Below are 20,802 nucleotides of genomic sequence, written 5' to 3'. Positions count from 1 at the left end.
AGAAATGGACTCAACCGCACGATTGCCCGGCCATCCCGTCTACAGTGAGCGGTTCATTTGTTTGTACGGTAATTCTATTTTCATGACTGTCTTCATCCATAACTGTCGGTTACACGGTTATACAGTAATTGTGCCAGCCCTAGAGTTAAGGTGTTTGAATAAGCATCCGACTGAGAGTTTGTTTATTATCTCACAGACTTTCAGATAGAGGGGGGGGGGGGGGGTGTAAGAAAGAAAATGGGTCAGGGAAGGTATAGAGGATGAAATGGAAGAAATGTTCCTCTCTATGAACCCTTCAAATGGTGTGTGGGTACATTAATATCAGGTGACCAGTAGGAGAGGTACTAGTTAATATCAGGTGACCAGTAGGAGAGGAAGTAGTTAATATCAGGTGATCAGTAGGAGAGGAAGTAGTTAATATCAGGTGACCAGTAGGAGAGGAAGTAGTTAATATCAGGTGACCAGTAGGAGAGGAAGTAGTTAATATCAGGTGACCAGTAGGAGAGGAAGTAGTTAATATCAGGTGACCAGTAGGAGAGGAAGTAGTTCATATCAGGTGACCAGTAGGAGAGGAAGTAGTTAATATCAGGTGACCAGTAGGAGAGGAAGTAGTTAATATCAGGTGGCCAGTAGGAGAGGTAGTAGTTAATATCAGGTGACCAGTAGGAGAGGTAGTAGTTAATATCAGGTGACCAGTAGGAGAGGTACTAGTTAATATCAGGTGACCAGTAGGAGAGGTACTAGTTAATACCAGGTGACCAGTAGGAGAGGTACTAGTTAATATCAGGTGACCAGTAGGAGAGGTACTAGTTAATATCAGGTGACCAGTAGGAGAGGTACTAGTTAATATCAGGTGACCAGTAGGAGAGGTACTAGTTAATACCAGGTGACCAGTAGGAGAGGTACTAGTTAATATCAGGTGACCAGTAGGAGAGGTAGTAGTTAATATCAGGTGACCAGTAGCAGAGATAGTAGTTAATATCAGGTGACCAGTAGGAGAGGTAGTAGTTAATATCAGGTGACCAGTAGGAAAGGAAGTAGTTAATATCAGGTGACCAGTAGGAGAGGAAGTAGTTAATATCATGTGACCAGTAGGAGAGGTACTAGTTAATATCAGGTGACCAGTATGTTATCACTGCTGATAGATGGAAACACTATTGCAACACACACACACGTCCTGGTTGCGCAGCACTGAGCTGTATCAGGAGCTAACGTGGCGTTGACTGTCTGAACACCAGTAGGAGAGGTACTAGTTAATATCAGATGAACACAGGAGAAGAGAGAGAGAGAGCAGTCCGTCCAGTGGGAGAGGGATAAAACAAACAGCAACACTCTGGTGACAACCAACAGTACCTTCTGTCTGTTCTGCTTCACATCCGTGTGTGTCTACTGTTCCGATATTCATCTGTTACAGTACATGCCGCTCCCATGATATGTTCTACTTTCTTTATACTCTGCTATTATTCTACAGCTGTGGTTACAGTCCAGGTAAGGGAGGGTGTAACAGCAGGACTGGTTGGACCAGTAAATAAAGCCTTGGTGTAAAGGTATTACTCATAGATAATATATCTATTGTATTCATGTTTTTCCTCCAGCCTTGCTCCAACACAGCAGCTGATCAAGCTCAAGGCAAAAGGTTACTTCTCACCTAGTGAGATTCCTCAGGAGGGGCCCCTGGCTCAGAGAAAGCGCGGGTAGGGTGTGGCGGTGTGTGGTTAGAGCAGCGAACCATGGAAAGGGTTGAGAAAAGAGCCACTCTACAGTGTGTTAGACTTACTGATCTTCTTTGGGAGTGTACCAGAGGTTTTTATCCCCAATGTCTTTCACAAGACCTCTGATCCCCCTGTTAACCTCTAGTTATAGTAGTGTCTAGTACAGTCCCAAAGAGTAGCTTAGTGTGGTCAGGCCTGCTTCTCATCTTCCTCCTCCTCCTCTGGTCCTGCTCCAGGGCCTACATCACCACCCCAGCCTGGTACTGTCCTCCTAGGGCTGGGCAGTGTACCGTATTTTACGATATACCGGTTTTGATGCACGGACAGGTTTGGGTTTTTACTTTACCTTCTATAACGGTATTTTAATGTTTGGTTTGTTAAATGTGATACGCCTGGTGTACCATTTTTATGGTTTACTTTGCTACTTGAGTCGTATCTCTCCTCTCTCTTCTCTCTCTCTCCATGCCACTTTCCACACAGACCTAGCCCCGCCCTCTGTCACTCAAGGAGCACATTTCTTGTTCCTCAACCATGAGACACTTGTGTTCAGTCTGCATGATCAATGCAGCACATGCAACAATGTTGATGACAACGATGCTATTTTCACTTAGCTTCTTATTATAAATCAACTAGCGTTCTATAATTACACTATTAGTTTGTGTTTCTTACATCTGCCAACAGCTAGTTTGCATTTTCTTAGCAAGTTGGGCCTAAATCTTGTTAGCCGCTAATGCAAATCACTAGCTAGCCAATAAATACTGTACTGAGTCAGAGCAAACGTAATTAGCAATACAGCCTGATAATACCAGTGATGGTGTAGACCTAATCAGCATGTATCTTCTAAATCAAAGAGGAATACGCAAAGCAAGAATTTTAGCTATATGAAGTAGCTAAGAGAAAACATTCCATGTAGCTAAAGATTATAGGGTCCCCTAGGGAAAACACTTATCAACACTTTGGTTCCTTGCCTGTCACAATAACAACACCTTCCTGGCATTTTCATTTGTTTTCATGTCAAACAACACTGTATTCAAAGTTCCCACTATTATATTCAAACTATAGAATTAGAATAATCATTATTTCCATGATTCCAACAGTTCACCCAAGTGTTTTGCTGTAAATCGCAAGTAAATTTGCAGGTCTAGATTGTTAGCCCATATCGTGCAGCCCTGCGTTGCCGCAGTATGGAAATGATCTCAAATGAGTGCCGGAAATGGATGAAAATGCAGAAAATTATTCTTGATTCAATTGAACAGTATAAAACAATCAGAATGGAGAAAGACCCATTGAAATCACTTAGAATATATGTGTTGCCACCCTAGGATCACTCACTACTCATAAAGCACCGTAGGATCACTCACTGCTCATAAAGCACCGTAGGATCACTCACTACTCATAAATCCTTCTAGGATCACTCACTACTCATAAAGCACCCTAGGATCACTCACTACTCATAAAGCACCGTAGGATCACTCACTACTCATAAAGCCTTCTAGGATCACTCACTACTCATAAAGCCTTCTAGGATCACTCACTACTCATAAAGCCTTCTAGGATCACTCACTACTCATAAAGCACCGTAGGATCACTCACTACTCATAAAGCACCGTAGGATCACTCACTACTCATAAAGCCTTCTAGGATCACTCACTACGCATAAAGCACCGTAGGATCACTCACTACTCATAAAGCCTTCTAGGATCACTCACTGCTCATAAAGCACCGTAGGATCACTCACTACTCATAAATCCTTCTAGGATCACTCACTACTCATAAAGCACCGTAGGATCACTCACTACTCATAAATCCTTCTAGGATCACTCACTACTCATAAAGCACCGTAGGATCACTCACTACTCATAAAGCCTTCTAGGATCACTCACTACTCATAAAGCACCCTAGGATCACTCACTACTCATAAAGCACCCTAGGATCACTCACTACTCATAAAGCCTTCTCGGATCACTCACTACTCATAAAGCACCCTAGGATCACTCACTACTCATAAAGCCTTCTAGGATCACTCACTACTCATAAAGCACCCTAGGATCACTCACTACTCATAAAGCACCCTAGGATCACTCACTACTCATAAAGCACCCTAGGATCACTCACTACTCATAAAGCCTTCTAGGATCACTCACTACTCATAAAGCACTGTAGGATCACTCACTACTCATAAAGCCTTCTAGGATCACTCACTACTCATAAAGCACCCTAGGATCACTCACTACTCATAAAGCCTTCTAGGATCACTCACTACTCATAAAGCACCCTGGGATCACTCACTACTCATAAAGCACCCTAGGATCACTCACTACTCATAAAGCACCCTAGGATCACTCACTACTCATAAAGCCTTCTCGGATCACTCACTACTCATAAAGCACCCTGGGATCACTCACTACTCATAAAGCACCCTAGGATCACTCACTACTCATAAAGCACCCTAGGATCACTCACTACTCATAAAGCACCCTAGGATCACTCACTACTCATAAAGCACCGTAGGATCACTCACTACTCATAAATCCTTCTAGGATCACTCACTACTCATAAAGCACCCTAGGATCACTCACTACTCATAAAGCCTCCTAGGATCACTCACTACTCATAAAGCACCCTGGGATCACTCACTACTCATAAAGCACCCTGGGATCACTCACTACTCATAAAGCACCCTAGGATCACTCACTACTCATAAAGCACCCTAGGATCACTCACTACTCATAAAGCACCCTAGGATCACTCACTACTCATAAAGCACCCTAGGATCACTCACTACTCATAAAGCCTTCTAGGATCACTCACTACTCATAAAGCACCCTAGGATCACTCACTAATGTACAACTTTTATTATTCAAAAACATAAAATACAGTCTAAAAAATAAATAGTGTTTATATGATATTTTGTCCATATCGCCCTGCCCTATGTCCTACCACACGTTGCCTAGAGAGGCTGTTCTCTGCTGGGGCTGAGGGAAGGAGCGGATGGAAAAGGGACTTAATGATCTGTGGTTCTAGGTGACACTTGGGACCTCTATGTTCCCATTTGGGCCTTGGTCGTAGTTAGCGCACTATATTGTGTGGAAGTTGAGACGCACCCAGACTGTTGGGAAACCCTCCCTACCTCCTGCCATTAGTGGTCAGCTCAGAGAGAGCAGCACAGCCACATAAAACAGTCTCTGAGTGTCATTCATTAACAAGGATAGAGTGATGGATGGATGGACAGAGGAGAGGAAGAGATCTTTATCACTAATGGTTCTCTTGGCTTCTACTCAGATGCATCTCAGAAACTTGTTCTTTTGACTGTTGATTTAGATTTGAATTTTAATTGGGGAAAGGGGTGGTTAGCCTAATATCCTGTCTCATTTCTCTTGTTTGCACCCCCCCCTCTTTCTCTGTCTTCTGTCCCTCTCTCTCTCCCACCCTCCCCTCTGTGTGTTAATCCCGTTGTCCCCTCCTCCCTTTATCATTTCATTTAAATGTACAATTTGATACAAATGCACATAGTCAGACTGCACTGAAGTCGAATACACATGAGACATTCCTTAGTATTGTAAATCTAGCTTTAACCCAATGTTGTCTCTTCTCTATAGGAGCTGTGTGATAACCCCATGTTGTCTCTTCTCTATAGGAGCTGTGTGATAACCCCATGTTGTCTCTTCTCTATAGGAGCTGTGTGATAACCCCATGTTGTCTCTTCTCTATAGGAGCTGTGTGATAACCCCATGTTGTCTCTTCTCTATAGGAGCTGTGTGATAACCCCATGTTGTCTCTTCTCTATAGGAGCTGTGTGATAACCCCATGTTGTCTCTTCTCTATAGGAGCTGTGTGATAACCCCATGTTGTCTCTTCTCTATAGGAGCTGTGTGATAACCCCATGTTGTCTCTTCTCTATAGGAGCTTCTTGTCTCTTCTCTATAGGAGCTGTGTGATAACCCCATGTTGTCTCTTCTCTATAGGAGCTGTGTGATTACCCCATGTTGTCTCTTCTCTATAGGAGCTGTGTGATAACCCCATGTTGTCTCTTCTCTATAGGAGCTGTGTGATAACCCCAAGTTGTTTGTGGATGGTATCAGTGCTCATGACCTCCTCCAGGGCCAGCTGGGGAACTGTTGGTTCGTAGCGGCCTGCTCCTCCCTGGCATCCAGAGAAACTCTGTGGCAAAAGGTAAGGATCCCTGACCGTCTGCATGTAGTGTGTTTGTTTGCCTTGGGTGTGTGACAAGCATGCACACACACACACAGAATGACTTGGAGTTTATTATCATTTCCGACTCCTAATTGGAGGAGTGGCTTGTTTGTTTTTGTGTTCGTGTGTGTGTGGTGGTGTGGCCCTTCTGAGATGGCAGTGTGTGTTTTTTCCACTGAGTTCACAGTGAATCATTAGCATTAGTCCCACTGGTCTCAACGTTTTGTGTTCAACTTTCCACCACTTTTCACCAGCTCCTTACCCCTGTCTCCTTACCCCTGGCTCCATACCCCTGGCTCTTTACCCCTGGCTCCTTACCCCTGTCTCCATACCCCTGGCTCCTTACCTCTGTCTCCTTACCCCTGTCTCCATACCCCTGTCTCATTACCCCTGTCTCCTTACCCCTGGCTCCTTATCCCTGGCTCCTTACCCCTGGCTCCTTACCCCTGGCTCTTTACCCCTGGCTCCTTATCCCTGGCTCCTTACCCCTGGCTCTTTACCCCTGGCTCCTTATCCCTGGCTCCTTACCCCTGTCTCCATACCCCTGTCTCCATACCCCTGTCTCCTTACCCCTGGCTCCATACCCCTGTCTCCTTACCCCTGGCTCTTTATCCCTGGCTCCATACCCCTGTCTCCTTACCCCTGGCTCTTTATCCCTGGCTCCATACCCCTGTCTCCTTACCCCTGGCTCCTTACCCCTGTCTCCATACCCTGGCTCTTTACCCCTGGCTCCTTACCCCTGTCTCCATACCCCTGGCTCTTTACCCCTGGCTCCTTATCCCTGGCTCCTTACCCCTGGCTCCTTACCCCTGGCTCCTTAACCCTGGCTCTTTACCCCTGGCTCCTTACCCCTGGCTCCTTAACCCTGGCTCCTTACCCCTGGCTCCATACCCCTGGCTCCATACCCCTGGCTCCATACCCCTGGCTCCATACCCCTGGCCCCATACCCCTGGCCCCATACCCCTGGTCCCATACCCCTGGCTCCTAGTGTGAAGGACGTCACTGTGTTGCTAACAGGTTCACCTTCTCTATTGTGCCTATCCGTGCAATGGCTCAGAATAGTAGTCCTTCGCTTCACATGCACACGTGACTGCCCTGCTTGACAATGAAAAGGTACCAATTGGGCAGCGCCATTGGTGATATTTTAAGCTGTGGACTGATGTTACTGGCATGATATAACTCCGTACCCCTACCTCACTAAACCATCACATCACAGAGAGGGCTCTGATCTTTCATCTGAAACAATTGAGCAGGTTTATTATGTTTCTCCATTTCCTGAACAACAGAGGATCACTGAGAAAACAGCTGCTGTTGGGTTGGAGAGCGTATTTCACTCCACAGACAGAGCTGGCAGGAGAGCGCTAAACGGACCGGTCTGATGAAGAGATCGAAGCATTTTCTGTTCATTTCCCGGATGATTGTACATGTTGAAGCGCGACTGTTAGTCGACAGCCAGAAGGTGGTCTACTGCACACAACCAACGTTCATTATGGTGGGTCTTCCTCTTAACACAGGCTCTCTGCCCTCGAGCTGGGACTGTTTCCCAACCTAGTCACCGGTACTGTGTTAGTCCGCTGAGCTGAAACCTCAGGCGAGGTCACTTGTCCTAACTAAACTACCTCTGTCACATCTGCACCATCATGACTGTTATTATTAGCTCCCAGGGAATACATTATTGTTGTTATGAGTAGTGGTGTGTGTGTGTGTGTATGTTTGGATTAATTAATGGTTGTTTAGTCCCGGTGTTTAACGACATGTTCTATCAAGAGTCAGTAACGATGTGTTCTAGAAGTAGACCGTTAACACAGAGATGGTGTTATTAATTGGACCAAACTGTACTTTCCTACTGTCCCCTCTACCCCAACACACACACACACACTTATTAATCCACTGGGAGGGTGCTGCTATAATAATGTGCTCCGGATCACTCTCATTAACTCTGTCTCTCTCTCTCTCTCTCTCTCTCTCATTAACTCTGTCTCTCTCTCTCTCTCTCTCTCTCTCTAAAGTGCTACATTTGCCTTCTGGTATGTAGTCTACCACTTGTGTGTGTGAGAGAGAGAGAGAGAGAGAGAGAGAGAGAGAGAGAGAGAGAGAGAGAGAGGGAGGGAAAGTGTGTGTATTGATTTCCCTATGAATGAACAGCAACCGTAGCTACTGTAGCCTGAGGCTAAGCCATGTCTGTCCTGTCCCCTGTCCTGACCATTAACACAAACACAGCAGGACAGAGTACCTACAGCTCTTTATTGGACAGCAGTAGATGACATGGCCAGTTTAGAGAATATTGTTGTGACATTTCATGCAAAGTGAATATGGTTGAAGTTACATTGCAGCATTTGTTCTGTAATATACCCTATAAAGAAGGATCAGAACAAGCTATTCATATCATTCAGGGTTTCAATATAAATGTACAGCTAAATAAAGCCAAAATAAAATAAACACTTGGGTAATAAGGGATACAAAGGATATTGAGAGCAGCTGCTTCCACACAGGTGTGATTGCTGAGTTAATGAAGCAATTAAGATCATACTTAGTCATGTATAAACTCTGGAGCGGCTGAGACAGCGTTTTCCACCACCATCAACAAAACTTCTCTTGGAATTTCTCTTGGAAGAATGGTGTTGCATCCCTCCAATATAGTACCAGACACTTGGAGAATCTATGTCAAGGCGCATTGAAGCTGTTCTGGCGGCTCGTGGTGACGCCCTATTAAGACACTTTATGTTGGTGTTTCCTTTATTTTGGCAGTTACCTGTATCTATAGTTTGAATCTGCAGCCTACTGTGTAACTACTTTACCTTCAAAACATGGTTTCTAGCCGCTTGTTGACTGACATGCATAGATAGATAGCTAGATAGACACTCAGGAAGGAAGTACACACACACGCACACACAGATGAGAGATGGGACTCAGTGTGTGTGGGCGGGGGGGCGTAAGGAGGATAGGAGTGTAGACTGGTCCAACCTAGACTGGCTATAGTAGAAGGCATTCCCTTAGAATGGAGAGAGGGAGACTAGAGGAGTAGAGGGAAGAGGAAGCAGTTAAAGGGATACTTCGGGGTTTTGGGAATGAGGTCCTTTATCTACTTCCCCAGAGTTGGATGAACTTGTGGTTACAATTGTTATGTCTCTGTGTCCAGTATGAAGGAAGATAAATGTAGTTTCACGAGCCAGTGCTAACTAGCGTTACCCATAGACTTCCAGTCATTGCCCGAAAGCTAGTTAGCATTGGCTCGCAAAACTACCTCTATCTTTCTTCACACTGGACACAGAAAAGTACACACTTTGGTATCCAGAGGGCCTCATTGCCAAAATCCAGAAGTATCCCTTTAAGGTTTGTAGGTCAGGCCTGATTGAACTCCATGGAGATGCTGACCTTGTCAGCCTCCGCCCCCTCCTTGAAGGCAAGCAGGAAGTACATGACCTTGCGGACCTTTGCCAGCTCCGCGATTCGCTCCCCAAACTCCTGGATGTCCGCCTCCAGACACTTGAGGGGCGTGTCCTCCAGGTCACCAGCGTTCCGCCAGAATGTTCCGACGGGTTCAAGAAGCTGCCGGGTCATCAGGTGTGTGAGGTCAGGGGTCCAGAGCTGGGAGATCCCTGTGATGGTCACTCTGCCATGACCAATCAGAGACACCGACCAGTGGACGAACGTCAGCTTCTGATTGGAGAAGTCCAGACAGTAAACAGCCTCGTGGGGGAGGAGCAACCGCTCCCCGTCCTGTCGCTTCTGACCGCTCCGCTGCAGGGACTGGACACGCAGCCGCATTACCTAGTAACAATAATAACTATATTAATAATGTAAACATAATACTATAATATAACTGCACTTCTGACCGCTCCGCTGCAGGGACTGGACACGCAGCCGCATTACCTAGTAACAATAATAACTATATTAATAATGTAAACATAATACTATAATATAACTGCACTTCTGACCGCTCCGCTGCAGGGACTGGACACGCAGCCGCATTACCTAGTAACAATAATAACTATATTAATAATGTAAACATAATACTATAATATAACTGCACTTCTGACCGCTCCGCTGCAGGGACTGGACACGCAGCTGCATTACCTAGTAACAATAATAACTATATTAATAATGTAATCATAATACTATAATATAACTGCACTTCTGACCGCTCCGCTGCAGGGACTGGACACGCAGCTGCATTACCTAGTAACAATAATAACTATATTAATAATGTAATCATATTATAGTAATACTATAATATAACTGCACTTTTGACAACTCTGCTGCAGAGACTGGACACACCTGCGAATCACATTGTAGAATAATAATACTTATATAATAGTATAACTATAATATGCTGGACGTACTGGGTACTCAGACGCAGATACCATTCAGTACAAGTCGACTCCTGAAAACTGTCCGTTTGTCAGTAAATAGGCTACTTTAAAAAAAAAATGTTTTACCTGCTTTTCTCCCCAATTTCGTGGAAGCCAATTGGTAGTTAGTCTTGTTTCATCTCCGCAACTCCCGTACGGACTCGGGGGAGGCGACGGTCTAGAGCCATGCATCCCCCGAAACACGAACCCAACCAAGCCGCACTGCTTCTTGACACAATGCCCGCTTAATCTGGAAGCCAGCCGCAAAAATGTGTCGGAGCAAACACTGTGCACCTGGCAACCGTGTCAGCGTGCACTGCGCCCGGCCCACCACAGGAGTTGCTAGAGCGCGATGGGACAAGGTCATCCCTGCCAGCCAAACCCTCCCCTAACCCGGACGACGCTGGGCCAACTGTGCGCCGCCCCATGGGTCTCCTGGTCACGGCCGGCTGCGACAGAGCCTGGACTCGAACCCAGAATCTCTAGTGGCACAGCTTCACTGTGATGCAGTTAGACCACTGTGTCACTCAGGAGGCCCCAGATAAGCACATATTTAAGACAGTACCAAACTACTACACATAGCAGAAGCAATATTTAGAATTTTGCATGTCTACTTGAATTTACATTTTTCTAAAGGGACTTACAGTGAAGGCATTATTACATTACTACTAAGTATATCTGACCCATGCATCTTAACCACAACCTCATCTTAACCACATCTCAACCTCATCTCAACCATGTGAACAGTCTTACCTCAGTGAGGGAAGTGTCCTTTGCAAAGCGTAGCTCCATGGCTGAGCCGGACGAGGGGGCCGCGGCCGGGTCTGTGCCTGTCTGAGAGCTCATCTTTCTCTGCTGGGGAGGGAACGAGGCCTGTCTGTCGGTCTGTGTCTTGTGTCTGCAGATAGTTTCTCTCTGTTCCTCTCCGTCTCTGTCTCTTATGCCATCTCTTTCCCAGAGGGTAACATGGTTGAGTTGGTTCTATTGATTGTGTGGCATGTACAGTGAGGGAGGGATGGAGAACAGAAGGGGGAGGGGGGAGAAGGGAGTGTGTGGTGGCGCTAGGCAACAGGAAGTGATGACATCAGAAGAGGAACCAGGGATTTTCCTGATGGCTTCTGGGAGCTGGTTGGTCATAGCTGGATGGGCTGGTTATTAATATACCCAAATGCTGGCTGGCTGTGTGTGTGTGTGTGTGTGTGCGCACGCCATTGTCTGTTTGTGGTGTGTACATTTTGGTTTGGTTGTTATGATGCACTAGGTGGTTGCTTGTTAGCTGTGATTTTCCGATTTGTATTGAGCAGATAGTGAGAGAGACTGGTAGTGGGGAAAGTTTGTATCAAAGGGCAGTAGGCCGGATTTGAACCCATGACCATACTAAAGACGTGTGCCGGAGGCTGCAGCATTACCTCTAGACCAGCCAGGCGTGAAGTGTTCTGAGCATCTTATCTCTCTCCCAGGTGATCCCGGACCATAAGGACCAGGAATGGGATGAGGACAAGCCGCAGTCTTACGCCGGAATTTTCCACTTCCGCTTCTGGCGCTTTGGAGAATGGGTGGATGTTGTCATCGACGACCGGTTGCCCACTTCGAACGGCAACTTGGTGTATTGTCACTCCAATGACAGCAACGAGTTCTGGAGCGCTCTGGCGGAGAAGGCCTACGCCAAGTTAGTACTATAGATGGACTGTTGTGTTTGTGTAGGATGTGTTGCTTTTGCTGAGTGTGTGTGTGTGTGTGTGTGTGTGTGTAGGATGTATGGGTGTTACGAGGCATTGGACGGGGGCAACACAGCGGATGCGTTGGTGGATTTTACGGGTGGCGTCTCGGAGCCCTTGGACCTACTGGAGGAAGGGTTGAGTACAGACAAGGAGAAACGCTCAACGCTGTTCGACAGAGTCCTCAAGGTCCACGACAGAGGAGGCCTCATCAGCGCCTCCATACGGGTATAACACACACAGATGCATGTGCGCGCACACACACACACACACACATACACACATACACCTAGAATCCTGACCCTTCACCCCTCCCTGCAGGCGGCCAGTTCAGCAGAGATGGAGGCTCGTCTGGCCTGTGGTCTGGTGAAGGGTCATGCCTATGCTGTGACAGATGTTAGAAAAGTCCGGCTGGGCCACGGCCTCATGGCTTACTTCAAGTCCGACAAACTCACAATGATACGACTCCGAAACCCCTGGGGAGAGAAAGAGTGGAACGGTGCCTGGAGCGACAGGTAGGTTTTAAAATATTATTTACCTTTAGTTTTACAACAAGTCCTATTGAGGTCAGAAGACCTCTTTCACAAGGAAGACCTGGCCTGGTAGTGGGGGAGAAGAGTGTGCGCAGAGGTGCCAATTGGGAATGACAGTCGCCATATCCTAGCTAGCTCAACACCAACAATTTAAAATAGGCTACGAAAATCATTCAAATCCCGAATTAAAAGGCAAATGCAATTTAGTGGCGTTAACCTTCTGACTTTAGGACCATGTGGATACCTGGGAACGGGAGGGAACGCTATTTGTATGGCTGGCTGGCTTTATGGAGAGCAGAAGGCAGACATTTTACATGCCCCCAACCGATTGTGTTTTATGTTTTTTTTAATCTGCGTTGTATTTTCTTAACTCATTTTGTACATAATGGTGCCACTACCGTCTCTTATGACTGAAAGAACTGCTAGACATCAGGACTGCGATTACTCACCATGGACTAGCAGAATCCTTTTTCTTCTTTCACTACTCTGACGAGCCCGCGGCGGAGGATATATGGCTCCCTCGGGAACAGGCCTCGACCCCCTTGATCTGCGTGAAGAGGAGGCAGAGAAAGAGAGGCAGGAGAGCGGGCTGCCTTCCTAGAATTCGAAGGCGATCGAGTAAACCACTTCCCTCAATTCTGCTAGCAAACGTGCCATCTTTGGACAATAAAATCGACAAGTTACTGGGAAGATTAAACTACCAATGGGACATAAAAACTGTAACATTGTAACGACGTTCGTCTGTTGTAGAAAGAGAGTCGGACCGAAATGCAGCGTGGTGGTTACTCATGTTACTTTAATAAAGAAAACGAAACAATACATGAAATAACTATAAAGACAAAACAACAAACGGAACGTGAAACTTATTACAGCCTATCTGGTGCACACTACACAAAGACAGGAACAATCACCCACGAAATACAAAGCGAAACTAAGGCTGCCTAAATACGGTTCCCAATCAGAGACAACGAGAATCACCTGACTCTGATTGAGAATCGCCTCAGGCAGCCAAGCCTATACAACACCCCTACTCAACCGCAATCCCAATAATACAAAACCCCAATACGAAATACAACAACATAAACCCATGTCACACCCTGGCCTGACCAAACGTATAACGAAAACACAAAATACAATGACCAAGGCGTGACAGAACCCCCCCCTAAGGTGCGGACTCCCGGACGCACCTCAAAACCATAGGGAGGGTCCGGGTGGGCGTCTGTCCATGGTGGCGGCTCCGGCTCGGGACGTGGACCCCACTCCATTAATGTCCTTGTTCCTCCCCTTCGCGTCCTGGGATAATCCACCCTCTCCGCCGACCATGGCCTAATAGTCCTCACCCAGATCCCCACATAACTGAGGAGCAGCTCGTGACTGAGGGGCATCTCGGGACAGAGGGGCATCTCGGGACAGAGGGGCATCTCGGGACAGAGGGGCATCTCGGGACAGAGGGGCAGCTCGGGACAGAGGGGCAGCTCGGGACAGAGGGGCAGCTCGGGGACAGAGGGGCAGCTCGGGACAGAGGGGCAGCTCGGGACAGAGGGGCAGCTCGGGACAGGGGCAGCCCGGGACAGGGGCAGCCCGGGACAGGGGCAGCCCGGGACTGAGGGGCAGCCCGGAACTGAGAGGAAACCCGGGACTGAGAGGAAACCCAGTACTGAGAGGAAACCCAGTACTGAGAGGAAGCCCAGTACTGAGATGAAGCTCAGGCAGGTAGTAGGCTCCGGTAAATCCTGGCTGGCTGGCGGAACTGGAAGATTCAGGTTGACAAGCAGATCTGGAAGATTCTGGTTGTCTGGCAGATCTGGAAGAGACTGGTTGTCTGGCAGATCTGGAAGAGACTGGTTGTCTGGCAGATCTGGAAGAGACTGGTTGTCGGGCAGATCTGGAAGAGACTGGTTGTCGGGCAGATCTGGAAGAGACTGGTTGTCGGGCAGATCTGGAAGAGACTGGTTGTCGGGCAGATCTGGAAGAGACTGGTTGTCGGGCAGATCTGGAAGAGACTGGTTGTCGGGCAGATCTGGAAGAGACTGGTTGTCTGGCAGATCTGGAAGAGACTGGTTGTCTGGCGGCGCTGGGCTGACTGGCGGCGCTGGGCAGACTGGGAGCACTGGCGGCGCTGGGCAGACTGGCGGCGCTGGGCAGACTGGGAGCACTGGCGGCGCTGGGCAGACTGGGAGCACTGGCGGCGCTGGGCAGACTGGGAGCACTGGCGGCGCTGGGCAGACTGGGAGCACTGGCGGCGCTGGGCAGACGGGAGACTCCGGCAGCGCAGGAGAGGAGAAAGGCTCTGGCTGCGCTAAACAGGCGGGAGACTCCGACAGCGCAGGAGAGGAGACAGGCTCTGGCTGCGCTAAACAGGCGGGAGACTCCGGCAGCGCAGGAGAGGAGACAGGCTCTGGCTGCGCTAAACAGGCGGGAGACTCCGGCAGCGCAGGAGAGGAGACAGGCTCTGGCTGCGCTGAACAGGCGGGAGGCTCCGGCAGCGCAGGAGAGGAGACAGGCTCTTGCTGCACTAAACAGGCGGGAGACTCCGACAGCGTAGGAGGGAAGGAAGGCTCTGGCTGTGTTGAACAGGCGGGAGACTCCGACAGCGTAGGAGGGAAGGAAGGCTCTGGCTGTGTTGAACAGGCGAGGCGCACTGAAGGCCTGGTGCGTGGTGCTGGAACTGGTGCTACCGGATCGAGGACACGCACAGGAAGCCTGGTGCGGGGAGCTGCTACCGGAGGACTGGTGTTTGGAGGTGGCTTTGGATAGACCGGACCGTGCAGGCGCACTGGAGCTCTTGAGCACCGAGCCTGCCCAAGCTTAGCTGGCTCGATGCCCACTCTAGCCCGGCCAATACGAAGGGCTGGTATGTACCGCACCGGGCTATGCACCCGCACTGGAAACACTGTGCACTCCATAGCATAGCACGGTGTCTGCCCGGTCTCTCTAGCCCACCGGAAAGCACAGGGAGTTTGCGCAGGTCTCCTACCTGGCATAGCCATACTCCCTTCTAGCCCCCCAATAATTTTTTGGGGCTGCTTTTCGGGCTTCCAACAGCGTCGCCGTGCTGCCTCCTCATACCAGCGCCTCTCTGCTTTAGCCGCATCTATTTCTTCCTTGGGACGGCGATATTCTCCAGGCTGAGCCCAGGGTCCTTTCCCGTCTAATTCCTCCTCCCATGTCCAATTCTCCAAGTGGTGCAGCCTCTCCCACTGCAACTGCTCTTCACGATTAACAGGGAGAGTTGGCTCATGTCTGATCCCTGACTCAGCCACTCTCTCTCTGCGCCCTCCCCCAATAAATATTTGGGGGTTACTTTCGGTTTTCGCTCTGCGTCTCCGTGTTTTCCTTTTCGACTCCATTCGCCTATAGCCCTCCTCGCATTGCTGCAGCGAATCCCAGGCGGGCTCCTGCACTCTCTCTGGGTCGGCCGCCCACCTGTCGATTTCTTCCCACGTCGTATACTCCTCCATGCCTCTACCGTCCATAACGTCCTCCTTTCGCTCCTGCCAGTTCACACACTGCTCGGTCCGTGAGTGGTGGGTGATTCTGTAACGACGTTCGTCTGTTGTAGAAAGAGAGTCGGACCGAAATGCAGCGTGGTGGTTACTCATGTTACTTTAATAAAGAAAACGAAACAATACATGAAATAACTATAAAGACAAAACAACAAACGGAACGTGAAACTTATTACAGCCTATCTGGTGCACACTACACAAAGACAGGAACAACAGAAATACAAAGCGAAACTAAGGCTGCCTAAATACGGTTCCCAATCAGAGACAACGAGAATCACCTGACTCTGATTGAGAATCGCCTCAGGCAGCCAAGCCTATACAACACCCCTACTCAACCGCAATCCCAATAATACAAAACCCCAATACGAAATACAACAACATAAACCCATGTCACACCCTGGCCTGACCAAACGTATAACGAAAACACAAAATACAATGACCAAGGCGTGACAAACATCTTATGCTTCATAGAGTCGTGGCTGAACGACAACAATATCAACATACAGCTGGCTGATTATACAATGTACCGGCATGATAGAACAGTGGTGTCTGGTAAGACAAGGGGCGGCGGACTATGTATTTTTGTACAATAACAGCTGGTGCATTATATCTAAGAAAGTCTCAAGCTATTGCTACCCTGAGGTTGAGTATATCATGATAAGCTGTAGACCACACTACCTACCGAAAGAGTTCTCATCTGTATTCTTCGTAACTGTTTACATACCACCTCAGTCAGAGGTTGGCACTAAGATAGCATTGAATGAGCTGTATTCCGCCATAAGCAAACAAGACAACTTGCGGAAAACTTGTGGTCCCCGGCACCTAGTAGCCCCGGCTCCTTAAATCAGTTTTACGACATTTCTATCAGCATGTTAAATGTACAATCAGAGGGAAAATAACTCTGGACCACCTATACTCCACACACAGAGATGCATACAAAGCTCTCCCTCGCCCTCCATTTGGCAAATCTGACCATAATTCCATCCTCCTGATTCCTGCTTACAAGCCAAAATTAAAGCACGAAGCACCAGTGACTCGATCAATAAAAAAAGTGGTCAGATAGTACATACCCCAACCAGAAGCCATGGATTACAGGCAGCATCTGCACTGAGCTAAAGTCTAGAGCTGCCGCTTTCAAGGAGCGGGACTCTAACCCGGAAGCTTATAAGGAAAATCCCGCTATGCCCTCCGACGAACCATCAAACAGGCAAAGTGTTAATACAGGACTAAGATCGAGTCATACTACACCGGCTCTGATGCTCATCAGATGTGGCAGGGCTTGCAAACCATTACAGACTACAAAGGGAAGCACAGCCGAGAGCTGCCCAGTGACACAAGCCTACCAGACGAGCTAAACTACTTCTATGCTCGCTTCGAGGCAAATAACACTGAAACATGCATGAGAGCACCAACTGTACAGGAATACTGTGTGATCACGCTCTCCGCAGCCGATGTGAGTAAGATCTTTAGACAGGTCAATATTCACAAGGCCACAGGGCCAGACTGATTACCAGGACGTGTACCGCGAGCATGCGCTGACCAACTAGCAAGTGTCTTCACATTTTCAAAAACTCTCCCTGTCTGAGTCTGTAAAACCAACATGTTTTAAGCAGACCACCATAGTGCCTGTGCACAAGAACACAAAGGTAACCTGCCAAAATGACTACCGCCCCGTAGCACTCACGTCTGTAGCTATGAAGTGCTTTGAAAGGCTGGTCAGGGCTCACATCAACACCATCATCCCAGAAACCCAAGGACACTCCAATTTGCATACCACCCTAACAGATCCACAGATGATGCAATCTCTATTGCACTCCACACTGCCCTTTCCCACCTGGACAAAAGGAACACCTATGTGAAAATGCTATTAGTTGACTACAGCTTAGCGTTCAACACCATAGTGCCCTCAAAGATCATCACTAAGCTAAGGACCCTGGGACGAAACACCTCCCTCTGCCACTGGATCCTGGACTTCCTGACGGGCCGCCCCCAGGTGGTAAGGGTAGGTAACAACACATCCGCCACGCTGATCCTCAACACAGGGGCCCCTCAGGGGTGTGTGCTCAGCCCCCTCCTGTACTCCTGTTCACTCATGACTGCACGACTCCAACACCATCATTCAATTTGCAGATGACACAACAGTGGTAGGCCTGATCACCAACAACAACAAGACAGCCTATAGGGAAGAGGTCAGAGACCTGGCCGTGTGGTGCCAGGACAACAACCTCTCCCTCAACGTGATCAAGACAAAGGAGATGATTGTGGACTACAGGAAAAGGAGGACAGAGCGCGCCCCCATTCTCATCGATGGGGCTGCAGTGGAGCAGGTGGAGAAGTGGAGAAGCTTCTAAACAGCTTCTACCCCCAAGCCATAAGGCTCCTGAACATCTAGTCAAATGGCTATCCAGACAATTTGCATTGCTCCCCTCCACTCTCCACACCACTGCACTCTCTTGTCATCTATGCATAGTCACTTTAATAACTCTACCTACATGTACATACTACCTCAACTAACCGGTGCCCCCGCACATTGACTCTGTACAGGCACCCCCCTGTATATATTGTTATTTTTTACTGCTGCTCTTTAATTACTTTGCGAGAGTGAAACCTCTCACTTTGCCTCTTCCTCTCTGTGGAAAGCACATTGATGCATTTGCAGGGAACAGCGTGACTTTTTTCAACACAACTGGAGACAGCTGTAGTAGATGGCTTTGGCTCGGTAACTGCTGTTTGACTTGACATGAAACTAAACTATAGTTGTAATCCTGGTACTGAGCTAGTGCGTAGCAGGCAACTAATACTGGAGTAAATGTAGCTTTTTTTGCTGCTTTCCAAATAGAATTTACCGTTTTAAATTGTTTAGAAATCAGTAAATGAGCTTCGATATATAGTTTTTTTAAATAACCCCAGATGGGGGTGTCTTGATCGGTTCCTGACTCACTGCTCCCTCTGCTGGTTGGGAGAGGGCTTGTTGGCCAACAGGGAAACAGATCTTTAGCACAGATTGATGTGATGGTTCATTCCTCTTAGAATGTTTGTTTTATTGATATCCTGTATCATAGGAAAATTCCAAAAATGATCTCGGCACCAAAAGGTCTATGGGAAACTGTCCATCTGAGCCTCTGATGTTCATGTCTCAGAACCTTGAGTCCCCTACTCTATCAGTTCTGTTCTGGTAGCATTATTTCACACAGAACACCCTTCAGAGAAACACTGTGAGCGATAGAGAACCTCTCTGCAACAACTTCTCTCTCTCCTCTCTCTCTCAGCTCAGAGGAGTGGGGGAAGGTGAGTAAGAGTGAAAGAGAGAAGATTGGAGTGGTTGTGCAGGACGATGGAGAATTTTGGTGAGTTCTAACCCTTAACCTATGACATCTAGCCATGACCCCTAACCTTTCCTCCGCACGGCTGAGAAAATGGATGGCCATAGGATGAAGCTTGATGACTTCCCTTTCCCTCCCCTCCCCTCAATCCCCACCCAGGATGACATTTGATGACTTCTGTCAGTACTTCAGTGATTTGATCATGTGTCGTCTGATCAACACTTCCTACCTGTCTCTTCACAAGACCTGGGAGGAGGGCTCTCTAAAGGGCGCCTGGCGGAACCATGACGACCCGCTCAGCAACCGCGCCGGGGGCTGCACCAATAACAAACACACTTTCGTACAGAACCCACAGGTAGGAGTAGGGATGGGGGGAGGGCGCGCGCGTGTGTGTGTGTGTGTGTATTAATTTATAGGACTGGTGTGTGTGTGTGTGTCTCTCCCTGCAGTATGTGTTCAACGTCAAGAAGCCAGAGGATGAGGTGCTGGTATGTCTACAGCAGACAGACAAGAGAGCCAGACCTAAAGAGGGGAAGGGAGAAAACCTGGCTATAGGCTTCGAGATACACCGGGTGAGAAGTGTGTGTGAGAGTGTTATTAACGTGTTAATTAAAATGAATGTGTGTGAGAGTCTTATTAATGTGGTCATTAAAATGATTGTGTGTGTAGGTGGAGTTGAACAGGCAGTACCGTATGCACACTCGGCAGCAGAAGGTGTGTGGGAGTGTGTACATCAACTCCAGGTGTGTGTTCCTACGCTGTTCCCTGAAGGAGGGTCGTTACGTTGTCATACCCACAACCTTTGATCCCGCTCTGGAAGGAGACCTGTTGTTACGCATCTTCACTGACGTCTCCGCTGACTGCAGGTACACTCACTCACTCACTCACTCACTCACTCACTCACTCACTCACTCACTCACTCACTCACCTCACTCACTCACTCACTCACTCACTCACTCTCCTCATTATCTTGCCCTCTCTCTCCCCCCATAGAGAGTTAACCCTAGATCAGCCAGCCCAGACGTGTTGGTCAGGACTGTGTGGCTTCCCTTCCCTGGTCACTCAGATCCATGTCCACAGAGCAGATGGACTGGCTGGACAAGACTCTGACGGAGGTATACAAACCTTTCTTCTCTCCCTTCTCTGTCCGTTCCCTTTTCTTCTCTGGCCTGGTCCTTTTCATATCTTCTCCTCTCTTCTCCTACTGACAGTCTGTGTGTGTGTGTTGCAGCGTCAGACCCATATGTGATCATTCGTTGTGAGGGGGAAAAGGTTCGTTCTCCGGTCTATAAAAACACCCGCAGCCCAACCTTTGACACCAAGGCTCTATTCTACAGGAAGAGAACTAACCAGCCTATACTGATAGAGGTGAGGAGACTGGGCGGAGTTAAAGTAGGTGGAGTTAAAGTAGAGTGAACATCACAATTTGGGTTGTTTCAATAAGTAACTGTTCTCTCAATTAAA

General features: G+C 48.1%; 2 protein-coding genes across 3 annotated transcripts in view; one reads left to right on the top strand and one right to left on the bottom strand.

The window, feature by feature from the left end:
* The window catches only part of LOC115136843 (calpain-5-like), a 30,660-nt gene that overhangs the window by 8,422 nt on the left and 1,436 nt on the right, over positions 1 to 20,802 (top strand). The window contains exons 3-12 of the mRNA XM_029672679.2: positions 5,754 to 5,885; positions 11,719 to 11,927; positions 12,012 to 12,204; positions 12,298 to 12,491; positions 19,285 to 19,362; positions 19,498 to 19,693; positions 19,788 to 19,910; positions 20,008 to 20,204; positions 20,332 to 20,453; positions 20,570 to 20,706. Coding sequence (XP_029528539.1) covers positions 5,754 to 5,885; positions 11,719 to 11,927; positions 12,012 to 12,204; positions 12,298 to 12,491; positions 19,285 to 19,362; positions 19,498 to 19,693; positions 19,788 to 19,910; positions 20,008 to 20,204; positions 20,332 to 20,453; positions 20,570 to 20,706 — 1,581 coding nt within the window. The remainder of the gene's footprint in view (positions 1 to 5,753; positions 5,886 to 11,718; positions 11,928 to 12,011; positions 12,205 to 12,297; positions 12,492 to 19,284; positions 19,363 to 19,497; positions 19,694 to 19,787; positions 19,911 to 20,007; positions 20,205 to 20,331; positions 20,454 to 20,569; positions 20,707 to 20,802) is intronic.
* On the bottom strand, positions 8,130 to 11,164 carry LOC115136844 (olfactory marker protein). 2 transcript variants are annotated; one of them, XM_029672680.2, is made up of 2 exons: positions 11,012 to 11,164; positions 8,130 to 9,677 (listed from the first exon to the last, which is right to left on the bottom strand). In XM_029672680.2, the coding sequence occupies exons 1-2, from the start codon at positions 11,102 to 11,104 to the stop codon at positions 9,249 to 9,251; spliced, it is 522 nt and encodes a 173-aa protein (XP_029528540.1). In that variant the 5' UTR covers positions 11,105 to 11,164; the 3' UTR covers positions 8,130 to 9,248. The 2 variants fall into 2 exon arrangements, 1 of the variants encoding a protein (XP_029528540.1); XR_010465058.1 differs by lacking the exon at positions 8,130 to 9,677 and adding an exon at positions 9,765 to 9,881 and having other exon boundaries at positions 11,012 to 11,099.

Source organism: Oncorhynchus nerka, linkage group LG11 (genome assembly GCF_034236695.1).
Source record: "Oncorhynchus nerka isolate Pitt River linkage group LG11, Oner_Uvic_2.0, whole genome shotgun sequence".
Taxonomy (NCBI): domain Eukaryota; kingdom Metazoa; phylum Chordata; class Actinopteri; order Salmoniformes; family Salmonidae; genus Oncorhynchus; species Oncorhynchus nerka.
The sequence above is the reverse complement of the archived record's forward strand: the minus strand, read 5'-3'. Positions and strand labels throughout refer to the sequence as shown.

Excerpts from the sequence above, each read along its gene's own strand:
- LOC115136844 (XM_029672680.2), bottom strand. The coding sequence starts at position 11,104 with ATGAGCTCTCAGACAGGCACAGACCCGGCCGCGGCCCCCTCGTCCGGC. Across the intron at positions 9,678-11,011 it reads AGGACACTTCCCTCACTGAG|GTAATGCGGCTGCGTGTCCA; the intron begins GTAAGACTGTTC and ends TATTGTTACTAG.